The following is a 12,321-nucleotide window of genomic DNA, read 5'->3' as shown; positions in this document are numbered from 1 at the left end:
GAAAGCCAAAGAAACTGAATGGATGTGGCTATGTAAAGCAATAAAGCTTTCATTGAGTGGATTTTGGAAACAGACTCCAAACTAAAATGTATGACTTAGAAGAAACATGCAAATGAAGTGTATTTTGGGGTATTACCAGCACACATCTATTTTAATAAGATTTTATCAAGCATTTTTAGAAGAAGGTGCTCCATTCCTAATAGTGGGATTGAGTTGGCTCCTCTTTAATTGTAGAAAAGAAAACTGTGTTGCTTAGATTGAAAATTTCATTGATTACTGCAGCCACTGTTAGAAATTTCTAGAACTATAATACCAGTAGAAATGTGCAACTATTTTTACAGATAAGATCTCAGCTCTATGTTTGGAGGCAATGTCTTCTTTAAAAGAAGTCATAACAGATCTCTTTGAATCTTTGCAAGTTTTCAACTTCTTCTATTTATTTGTTTATTTATTAAATGTATATGAAGTGACTCTGGGTGGCTTACGTAATGATAAAAAGTTAATACAAAATTATATAAGTTAAAAGATACTAACAAAGAGACTAAAACCCAAGAGGATGGGCAACAGAGGGGTGCGGATCTTCTCTCTACCCCATCAGCCACCCCTAGCATAGAGCACAAGCATTGGGGCCACAGATCAGCTAGCAGAACCAAGTTTTAAGGCCCTTCTGGAAGGGCAAAAGGAGGGAGGCAGACCTCATTTCTAGCAGGAAAATCAAAGTGTGTGTGTGTGTGTAAGTAGACAATGTTTACTATTGTCATGCCTTGCCTTTGTCATGGAAAAAAATAAGGGCTTTTCTAAGTGCTCAGTTTCTTAAAGCATCCAAAGCAGAGAGAAGACTTAACATTTATAGAAATACTCTGTAATTATAATTTATGCCAGAAAATAGATTCAAAAAGTTATGCGGTGCAAAACTTAATACTAGATGCTGACTGGACAGATGATAGCTTTCTATTATACATCTGTTACAAACATACATACATTATACAACCATACATAAAAAATGTCCATATATGTGTATGTATATGTGTGTGTGTGTGTGTGTGTGTGTGTGTGTGTATGTTTTTTTTTGTTTTTTTATTTGTGCTGATAAATAAATAAAGGGAGACTAGTATAGATCTATTTCAAGCTATTTAGCTCTCATCAGCTAGCCATACCCTTACTGGGATTTGAACCTGGGCTATATTACATACTAGGCAAACTTCTTAGCCATTAGGCCACAGGCTCTTATCCGTTATCAGCAAAGCCAAGGTGAAAGGTATCTATTAGATTTTTTTTACAACCCCTGGTAAGCCCCAATTATGGGAGGAAGCCAACTGCTTCCATCATCTGTCTATCGACTCGTCACAAGAGTCCATCACGACAGAAACCCAATATTTTTACTGTTGCCTTTGTTATATTTGTTTTTTTAAAATTTGTGCTGATAAATAAATAAAGGGAGACTAGTATAGATCTATTTCAAGCTATTTAGCTCTCATCAGCTAGCCATAAAAAATCTAATAGATACCTTTCACCCTGGCTTCGCTGATAACGGATAAGAGCCTGTGGCCTAATGGCTAAGAAGTTTGCCTAGTATGTAATATAGCCCAGGTTCAAATCCCAGTAAGGGTATGGCTAGCTGATGAGAGCTAAATAGCTTGAAATAGATCTATACTAGTCTCCCTTTATTTATTTATCAGCACAAATAAAAAAACACAAATATAACAAAGGCAACAGTAAAAATATTGGGTTTCTGTCGTGATGGACTCTTGTGACGAGCCGATAGACAGATGATGGAAGCAGTTGGCTTCCTCCCATAATTGGGGCTTACCAGGGGTTGTAAAAAATCTAATATATATATGTGTGTGTGTGTGTGTGTGTGTGTGTGTTGCATTTGTGCTGATAAATAAATAAAGGGAGACTAGCACAAATGCAACACAAATGTAACAAAGGCAACAGTAAAAATAATGGCTTTCTGTCGTGATGGTCTCTTGTGACGAGCCGATAGACAGAGAATGGAAGCAGTATGCTTCCTCCCATATTTGGGCATACCGGGGGTTGTGACACTAAATACATACATACATACATACATACATACATACATACATACATACATACATACATACATTCTTAATGTGCTTTCAAAACATGTTGAAATGTATGTTGAAATGAGATGTTTGTAAATGGGTATACAAAAGTATATGTACACAAACAGCAATGAAACTAAACTTACACTGCCAGCTCTTTCAAAATGAGTCATTCTTCTTTTAAAATCGATAAGATCTCCATTGAGTGACCATGAGAAAACAACCTCAATGGATGGATCTTTGGATACTTGGCAAGGCAGAAGTACACTTTCTCCAACAATAACATCAACATCACAAGGAAAGTTAACGATGACAGTTTTTTCTGTGGGACAGGAAAAAGTCCTGAAAAAGTCAAGACGTTGACAAATGCCAGGCATTTCAAGAATAGCTATAAGGATATCAAAGTTCTTTTTACAAAGACACCAGTTTAAACAATCGTAAACGTCATTTCAACCACATCAACCAAATCATTATCATCAACCACTTCATTTAGCAACCTTCTAGTTTACTTGGGAGACAAGAGAATGAACCACATATTTGATTCCTGCCCCTCTTTACTATTGTTCCAATGATTGCTTGATAAATTAGAGATAACAACTCCCTTGTTATAAGCAGTTTAAGTGAGTATGCTGATGAAAGCATTATGCACTCATGGTAATTCATATGCACATAAGTAAATTGCAGTAGGAAGCCTGGATACAGTGATAAATACTGTACCAATTATGTAGATTGGTAGAAAAACAAAAAGGATGTTGTGGCATAACAATATAATGGCCATCTATTTGGACAATGGTATAAATAGAGGACTCCAGTGTTTCCGACTTGCAATGTTTGTTGAAAAATGCATTTATGAATTGAGTATTTATTCACAATTCAATAAGTACTTATTTAGGGTTGCTAGTCAAAAGAAACATGATGATTCCATCCCCTCTTCAGACAGAGGGAAAAATCTGATTTTGAAAAAAAATTGATATTTTGAATCTGGCATAAAATTATCCTGAGATATTCACAAGATAGTGGATAAGTATCCTTTTGCCCACCTTGACTGGCCCTAGATGCAACACTTGGAAAATAAACATTTGTCTATCTCTTCTTGCTTGTGTGACCCAAAGTTCAGTTGAAGATACTATTTAGCTTGAAACCAGTTGTATGAAGGCAAGTAACATGCACTTTTAAAATTATAGCTATATATAGCTTCTCTGTCTCTTTTTTTCTCTCTGTATCAGAGTTTCATCTCATGAAGATTAAGGGTTAATCTTTCAGATCACAATCCTGCTTTATCTCTTTTTACCTTTTTAAGTGCCCAGGGTGATTGACAGGTTAGGCTGCATGATCTGAATATGAATTTCCAGCCAAGTGTATCTGCCACTTTTTTAAGCATAGTGTCTAAGAAGCTGGAGAAAAAAGTCTACGATTAACATTTTATGTATTTTTCATTCAATGGTGGGTTTCAAATTATTTTACTACCAGTTTGCAATTTGTAGTATGCGCTGGTGCAATGCTTCTGTGCATGTGCAGAAGCGTCCAGGCAGGTGGGTGGAGCCTCTTGCCGCCACCACTACTGGTTTGCCCGATCCAAGGCGAACTGGCAAAAACCCACCTCTGGTTTCATTGCAAAGAAAAGGGATATGGAAAACAGAATCCAGAAAATGCCACACACTGTTGTTTTGTTTTGTTCTACTCTGCTATGTTGAGCAGTTCAACCAAGCATTCCATGAAATATGTATTATTGTAGTCTTAGAAGAATAAAAGATATGTGTCTCAAAGAAGTCTAACGTAAGGTCTCTCTGGATATACCAGTCTAACCAGATCACATCAATTTCTATGAGTGATGCTGAAATGATTGCTTCATTTGACTCAAGCTGTTGTTTCCTATGAGTCTTTCTTTAAAATTTCCCTTTGCTCATTAACTATCTGCTTTGTTTGCTCTCTGTAGGAATGTATCATGGAGCAGAACCTGTTTCCAAAAAGAAGAATATACAAAGTATTCAGTGCACCTAAAGTATAATAGAGATTTCTATCACCAAGGATAAGCAGCCCAATGAGCGGCAGTAAACATTAGATTTGTTTATTAGATTCTGACATTTCAGTTGAATACAGTGCGGAAGCAATGAGGCCTGCAATTGAACAGCCCAAATTTCTTCAGAAGGGAACCAAAACAAATGTTCTTTGAAAATATTGTAATTGTGATACCATGTTATTATTTTGATTTTTAATAAAAACTTCAATTGTCAAATTAAGGTTTTCATTACATTAAAAAACATAGTGGAAACACCATACATAGTTAGGTTCCATCTCTACTGTGTGCATAATGCTATTTGTGTTATTTACAGAAGAACACACTTCTGTTTGTGAAGTTATATGGAAGCAGAACTGAGTATGTTGGAAGAAATGTAGGCATAATTTCAATGCGGTGGGAATGGTTTACCTAAAAAGTATCTGTAAGAATACAGGAAAAAAAATAGGCATAAAAATGAATGTGTACTAAAGGAATGTGAATTGAATCCAGGCATGAGTGAACAGCAGGAAGATAGCATGTTTCAGAAATTTGGTCACATAAATAGAATAAGTATCAAACCACAAAAGAAATATAAGGAAGAATAAATGGAATGGAAGGGGAAGGCTGAGGAAGTTACGGTTGCATGGAGTTGATGAAAGTTCTGGAGATCTGAAAGAAAGGAGTGAATAGTTTTCAAGAAATCAAATTGCTACATATGAAGGACTTGTTCTGACCAAGGCTTCCCAAGACCATGAAACAAACTCCTTGCTCTGGAAAAAATCTCTTTTTATTAATTTACAGTGAATTCTGCTCATTCACTGTACAGTCACACCTTATCTGGCTTGGAGAGATGACAGGCTGGTATGTGTAGAACTTGGCAAGGAGTCTCCGAGAGGCACTAATTAATTAGCAAACTAATTGTCTCCTGAAAACTCCATTCCCCTTTCAGTCTTCTTTTATTTCCTCTGGGAGGGGGCATTTGTCATTTGGCTTTCCTCCCAAATCAAACCCTGCTCTTTAGTTGTCCCCTTTGTCTGGCAAATCTGTGTACACTGGGAACAGGCTCCAATTATTTGTCTGCCTCACTGATGTCTGATTCTGAAAACAGCTGATAATTGGCATACGGCTCTGCCCCCCTCTACCTCCAACACAGAGCCCCTATCAGAGCCTTCATCAGACTCCAGGACTGGCCCATGTTCCTCCCCAACCTCCTCACTGTCTGAATCTGCTGCCAGCTCTACTGGTGGGCCACAACAGGACTGTATGGCCATTGGGCAAACAAGAATTCTTTGCAAAGTTAAAAAGTGTAGTGCAGGTGTAAACTAAATTTAGCTATATTTCCTTTTCTTTTGGATGTGTCATGCCTTCTATTCTTTGTATGATATTGCTTACTTCAAAAAAGAATAGCCTAATGAGAATGTACTGTATGTATATATGTGCACTAACACTTCATGCTATTAGCCATGACTATTTTTATTAGTTATTATAAGTTATTAGATGTTGTTTCAATTCAACTCAATTCAATATAGAATTTCAAATATGCAATAAAGACAAGCAGCAGTTTCATTTCAACCGCAACTAGTATTTACAGCTTGGGTTAGTTGGGTAGGTTGGAATGGAAGCAGGCAAACCAGTGACATCTCAAGAAAAAAATAGATAAGAAAAGTATGATAGTTGTTATATTAAGTAAAATAGAAAAAAATAATGTTCTAATTTTTAGAAAAATATATTGTGTTCATGTGCTGAATAAAAAGTTAGATTTTTCTAAAGGGAAGCATTGATTATACTATATAAGACAAAACACCTGAATGAGATATATGTTCCTTTTCCAGCTTCCATGCTTTCAGCCTTATTACATTTGTATCACACTTCTCCTTCAACAACTCAAGTAGCATACATCTTGCTGCCTCTGTAAAATAGATTGAAGTGTAAGAGAGATTGAACTGAGATAATGACTATCCCTAAATCACTCATGAGCTTCCATGAATGAGATTTGCCTACAGCCGGGTCTCTCCAACCCTAGTTCAATACCTAAAATACTACATTAAACTTGGCTCTCTTTTATTTATATACAGTATGTCTGTGTCTATACATGCAGTAGTATGTATTGTATATGCCTATATTCATATATAAACTTACACATGTTAAAAATAGTATAGCATTTATATATGTAGATTAAAGCAAGCATTAAAAATGGGCCTAGGCAGAAGAACAAAAGACAAAACATTGCTCTGATAGGTCCAACTATAGCATGATCTGGTTCCTGGTTATACATGCACAATGTTAATTATGTTATTGCTGATTACACCATTGCACTTCTCAGTATGTTACGCTGCTTTCATAATAATCAATGAAAGATAATACATTGGACTACTGAGCTTATAAAAACATGCTGGAAAGAAAGAGAGAGAGGGGGGGAGGGAGGGAGGGAGGGAAGGAAGGAATGAAAGAAGGAAGATTTCAGGGTATACTGTCAATATTGTACCACTCTATGCTGAAGTTATAATAAGCAATAACCTAAATTTTAGTTGATTCTCATTCCATTGAGTGACTTTGGCCCAGTCATTTCACTCCAACCTTTGCACAAAAGCATTGCTATGGGGAAGAATAGGAGAACAACTACAGTGTATACTGCCATCAGCTCCTGAATGTAAAGTAAATATAAATCTACTAATATGTTAAATAAATAAGTGGCCTTCGGAATATCCACTAGAACAAGGGTGTCAAACTCACGTAGTCACAGCAGCATGAGGTGATGTATTGGGACTTTCCCCCACCTTCAGTAAACTAGGCATGGACATGGCCAGCACATGATGCATCCAGCCCTTGGGCCGGGAGTTTGACACCACTGCATAGAACATTCACTCAGAAGTCTTTTAAACAAAGTAATTGTGGAGATCTGTGTAGACAAGAAGATTTTTTTATATAGTGGACAAGGTATATTATTCATTATAAATTCTTCAATTACTTCAGAGGCTTGTCATTGTAGGTATCCTGGAATAAGTCTTCTCTCCATAAATTCTATCTCAGAACTAACTGTCCTTATTTCAACTGATCACAATCCTTCGGTTTTTTATATATTTATTTTAGTAAAATTGAAACTATTATACCTATTTACAGTAATCATTTACAATCCTAAACTTTTCATGCCCTCTTCTATCTAAGGTTAAGAACTGCAAACACCTGTGATGAAGTGTGAGGGTATCATATTCCTGCCTTAAATTCTGTGCCACAAACTTCTTGAGATATGCTGATTTTCTTAGAAGAGAATCAATCTAAGCAGCTTTAATTCTTGACCTTTTTCACGTTGATTAAAACGTTGGCTTCATGCCACTCATTGTGGATTGGTCTCTGGTGTTACATATTACAGCAGACACTATGTCACATCCTGCTGTTGTAGCAGCTTTTTCTCCCTTGAGAGCACAGATGTCTAACTTTATAATTACATACTTTCTCTTTAAGAATAATTTCTTGATAGCAATTCAGCCTATTGGTTTGGTAACAATTCCTGATGATCATTTTGAAGCTGAACTTTATCATCACAGAGGCACCTTAATTTCAAATGGCCTCTGATCCACTTGTCTCCTGTGATTGACACCATAGTAGTAGAAAATAATGTTATTACTAAATAATGTGTTAGGAATCTTATATTTGGAAAAGTGGATTCTTAGTTTTGGATCATAATTCCAATTCCTGTATTTTGTAGATGATCAATTCCCCAGAAGTTGGACTGTATATGTAAAATTCTGCTTTCCTTTAAAAGTAAATAGATCTATGCTTATCTTATCCAATGGACTTGTAGAGTGTCCATTTAGTAAGTATATTTTCATTGATGAGTGCCACAGAAATGCATTACACATTTCCATGTAGATTTTTTCAGTCCGGGTACATATCCATCATCTGCAAATGTGAAGTCTCCTATATGATGCAACAATATTTTCTGTATAACGTTTGTGCAATGAAACTGGAGTAACAAATACCTGCACAGAATATGTATGCCCATCCTAAAGTTCTTTAAACTGAAATATGCTTCTACTTCCATATGGCAACTTTATATTTCGTTTAGTTTTGCTATTTTAACTGGGAGTCATTTTCATGCTGTTCCAAAACATGGATAGAAAGGGAAACTGGAAATAGTCTAAGTGATCTGCATTACCAAAGTTTTATGGAAGTGCTCTAGAACAGGGCTCAAAAACTCCTGCCCATGGGCCAGATGCATCATGTGCTGCCCCCCCGCCCAGTTTAGTGAAGGGGGGGAAAGTTGGTACCTCTAGAAGAAAAGTTCAAAGATGGTAGTGGAAAGAAGAACCCAGACTAGAAGTTCTCAAACCAGTCACTGGGGAATTGCAAATCCATGATATGAGTAGTCTAGGAAATAAAAAATGCAAGGAATAGTTCCAATAAGGAATGGTACATGATTGATATTCTTTAACCATGTAACAGGCATGGTCATGTCAAATGATAAAAATCCTTAGAAAAATCAATTATACTTAGAATGATTGGAAGTTCTAGGAAATGAGGTCTATGAAAATTACATTGCATAGATACCATCAATAAAATATTGGTTTAAATAGATTGTTTATTTTATTTATTTAAATGAAGAAACATTAAACAAAGTTATGAAACTTTAGAAAGAATGGTGAGAGCAAGCTTATAAAAAGTGAGATGTAACTGATAGGGTACATAATGTTGATTGATTCAGATGTCCTAATCTTCCTGGATAGTTCTGTTCCCTGGTGAACAGAACTAATGGTATATTTCTTTTTATAGAGTTCTTGATACTGTCTGGTCTTGGTTGCTTGCCTGATTGCTTGCTGAAACTTCATCACCCAACTAACACCATAGTTGGGTAATGAAATATCTGGAAACAAACAAATAAACTCCGAGAGCACCAATAACTCAATAGTTCATCTCAGAATTATAGATATTATTTACTATTTGTAGAGATTTTCCTGGACTGTATCTGATATCCAGTTAGAAAGTTTAATAGCAACATTCATACCAACAACTAAAATAGTCTTAACGAGAAGCTTTCACAATGTTCTTCAGTAGTTTGGGATCAAAGAGATTTCCGTAACCAAACCAGTGGAAATTCTGTATTCCAAATGCCACAGCTACAAACTTTTTAAAATCATCCTTGCCTTTATTTTTTCTCTTTTTCATAGAAATTTCTATGAAGAATTCTGTGTTTGAATACCTGATGGTTATTCCTGAAAATGTCTAGGGGTTCCTGACAATATTTTGGATTAGGACATTGGTTTCATTTCTGAAATAGTTTTTCCTGTGATTCTCTGTCCAGTTTCACTCTATTGTGTCAGTTCTGTTTGTTGTTGTTGTTTTGGTTCTAGCTTTTTTTGACTGCCATATATTGATAGGATTTAGTCAGGAAGCAAGTCATGCATGCTCAGGTAAATATCCTTTGGTGCTGTCCTGTTGTTCCAAATTGCCTCTGCCTTTCTAAATCAGATTTTATTATTCAGCTGACAGTATATGTCCTGTGTATGCCACCTGCCTCCGTTTCAGATTCATTTTGTCTGGATTTAATTTGATATCCTTTTCTGTAATCTGAAGGAAAGACTGTACTTTCCAATAATATTCTTTTTTTCTGCTTCTGTAACATTTATCCTTTCTCCAATAATTAGGATATTATTTGCAACTTCCCGGCTGTTTCTTCTGAAAAATACAAGGAGATTCCAATTGAAAAAAAGTAATGATTTTTTAAATCAAACAAAAGGTGTAGGAAAAGTTGTCAGTTTTTTTTTCTATATCCCATGCTAGGAGCCATTGCTAACATCATAGCTGGTGAATATTCTGGAAAGATTGGACAGCATGTTATGACTCCACCTATTGGTTAATTGCATCATATGAAAGCCCAGTTAAATAGCCAGGGGATTTATGTAATTTCTTTGATGGATTCCTTACTATGAACAGGTTGCTTATCTAGAAAATACTAGATTATGCTGCTGTGATTGTGTTCCCTTTTTGCAAGCTTTTGAGTTCTTTTTAAGCAGACTCACGTAATGCTAATGGAACATATTTTCCTCCATAGGAAATACAAGTTGAAATAAGGTCAATTTCTCGTTGCAGTTCACTTTCAGAACATATAGTAGTATAATCCCCATTTCTCTGGAAGGGAGTTTTCATGCCGTGGAATTTTGTATATTACAAATAAAATTCTAATGTCATATTCTGGTTCATTGCTTGGATAACTGTGTTGCTGAAGAAGACAGATTAGTCCCTTTCTTTCACAACTACAATGGAAGTCTGTAAGTTTTATTCTTTTTGGGACTTGTAAGTGTCAGATTACATTTCCCTGCTGTCTGCATTACTCTTATTGTACATTTTCAGGAGGCAGCTGCTCGACCAAATAATTATGCTAAGGTCTGTTTCATTATTGGGGAATTTATTAAGTCCATTGACAATTATCCTTTCCTGTTAATCCTTGTCAGTTAAAATGATACTGCCAAGAGCGATGACAACTGTATCAGCACAGATGTGAAGATTGAGGAGAGAACCTCAGGACCCTGGGGGCTCAGGTGATGTTCTCATCCATCTCTCCACTGAAAGGAGAAAGAAAAATTTTGCACATGAATAATTGCCTTCAGTTATGATGTCGGTGGGAGCTATATAATTTCTGGAGCTATGAGCCAAGTTATTTGAATGAAAGACAGCTGGTACAAGATGGATTTCACTTTACTTGTGTTCTGGTGAAGTATGGCAAACTTGATTATCTATTTATTATTACAGGTATTGTACTAGCCAGAGTTTCTCCACCCTGGCAGCTCGAAGATATGCGAATTTGCATGATGACTGGAGAATAGTGGAAGTTAAAGTATACACATCTTCAACTTGTAAAGGTTGGAAAACATTTCTCAAGATTCTGTGCAATTAACTGCTTTCTCAAAGTCCCAACACAGCAAAATACATCAATAACCAATAACAACATGTAACTAGATATTCTATAAACTTAGCAGATACAAAATGATTAAAAATGAAAGTCCAGTAAAATCTTGGCACATAATACACCAGAAGTAACTGTGGTTAAAAAGAAGAAACTATGCATAACTGATGTGGCAATGCCAGGGGATATTAGAATAGAAAACAAAGAATTGGAGAAGATCACAAAGTATCAAGATATGAAAATTGAAATTGAAAAATTCTGGCATAAATTTGCTATGATTGTCAAAGAGGTTATTGGCACACTGAGTGTCATACCAAAAAGTGTGGATGGCAACTTAGAAAATCTGCACATTGACAAAATTTCCATTGGTTAATTACAAAATGTCACACTGCTTGGATCTGTGTATATACTAAGCTAACACATTGCAATTTCCTAGGTCCGTGATGGCGAACCTTTGGCTCACGTGCCACAGGTGGCACACAGAGCCATTTGTTGGGCACGCAAGGCATTGCCCTGTCAGCTCCAGTGCACATGCACTCACTGGCCAGCTAACTTCGACTTTCTTTTTTGGCAGCTTTTAGCCCTTCGGGGTGAAAAAAACAACCCAATGTGCAAACTGGAAGTTCAGAACTGACTTCTGGTGTGTGCATTGGGCCGTTTTTCACGCTCTGCTGGCTTCAGGTAAGCCCCCTGAAGGCTCTGGAAGGTAAAAAATGCCCCTACGGGCAAATCGGAAGTCTGTTCCCATGGGGGGGGGGTGATAGAGGAGGCTTTTTTCACCCTCCCCTTGTTCCTAGAAAGCCTGTGGAGCCTGGGGTGGGCGAAAAACTGGTCCATTGCGTGCCAAAAGCAGAGGGAAGAGCACTACATTTTGAACCCTTATATGAACAAATAAGAAGATGGGTGGTTCTCAAATATGACAAACAACAAATAAAATATAAAGTTGTATATACCATACATCAAAAAGGAAAGAGGTATTTATCATTATTCAATTGTTTCTCACCAGACTACTGATGGAATTCCTCATCGTTGTGCTCTCCTTGCCTGTCAACATTGATATATGATCTCCATTCATATCTCCACTATCATGTAGCCCAACCTTCCACCCTTGTCCCAATCTATAAGTCCAACCCAGTCCACCAACTACTAAAACAACACACAAACACACACACACACACTTTATTAGGGTGGCAAACCAGAATCCATGCAAATAAAAACTATTAGTTATCAAATATAGCATCTAATAACTAATAAAATGTCAGCGTACAATGCCCTCTATCTCTTCTACAGACATTGTTGAAGGATATTGTACTGCTACAAACATGTATTGCTAGATAATACAATTTTGCAAGTGA

The 12,321-nt window shown here is 36.4% G+C and overlaps 1 protein-coding gene across 1 annotated transcript in view; it reads right to left on the bottom strand.

Moving 5' to 3' along the window:
* Positions 1-12,321, bottom strand: part of CNTN6 (contactin 6) — a 195,104-nt gene that overhangs the window by 28,451 nt on the left and 154,332 nt on the right. Inside the window, exon 12 of the mRNA XM_087708896.1 lies at positions 2,213-2,388. Within this exon, the coding sequence (XP_087565022.1) occupies positions 2,213-2,388 (176 nt within the window). The remainder of the gene's footprint in view (positions 1-2,212; positions 2,389-12,321) is intronic.

The sequence above is a fragment of the Thamnophis sirtalis genome, unplaced genomic scaffold (assembly GCF_051295495.1).
Source record: "Thamnophis sirtalis isolate CommonGarterSnake01/CBP01778 unplaced genomic scaffold, rThaSir2_p1.2 scaffold_3, whole genome shotgun sequence".
NCBI classification, from domain to species: domain Eukaryota; kingdom Metazoa; phylum Chordata; class Lepidosauria; order Squamata; family Natricidae; genus Thamnophis; species Thamnophis sirtalis.
The sequence above is the reverse complement of the archived record's forward strand: the minus strand, read 5'-3'. Positions and strand labels throughout refer to the sequence as shown.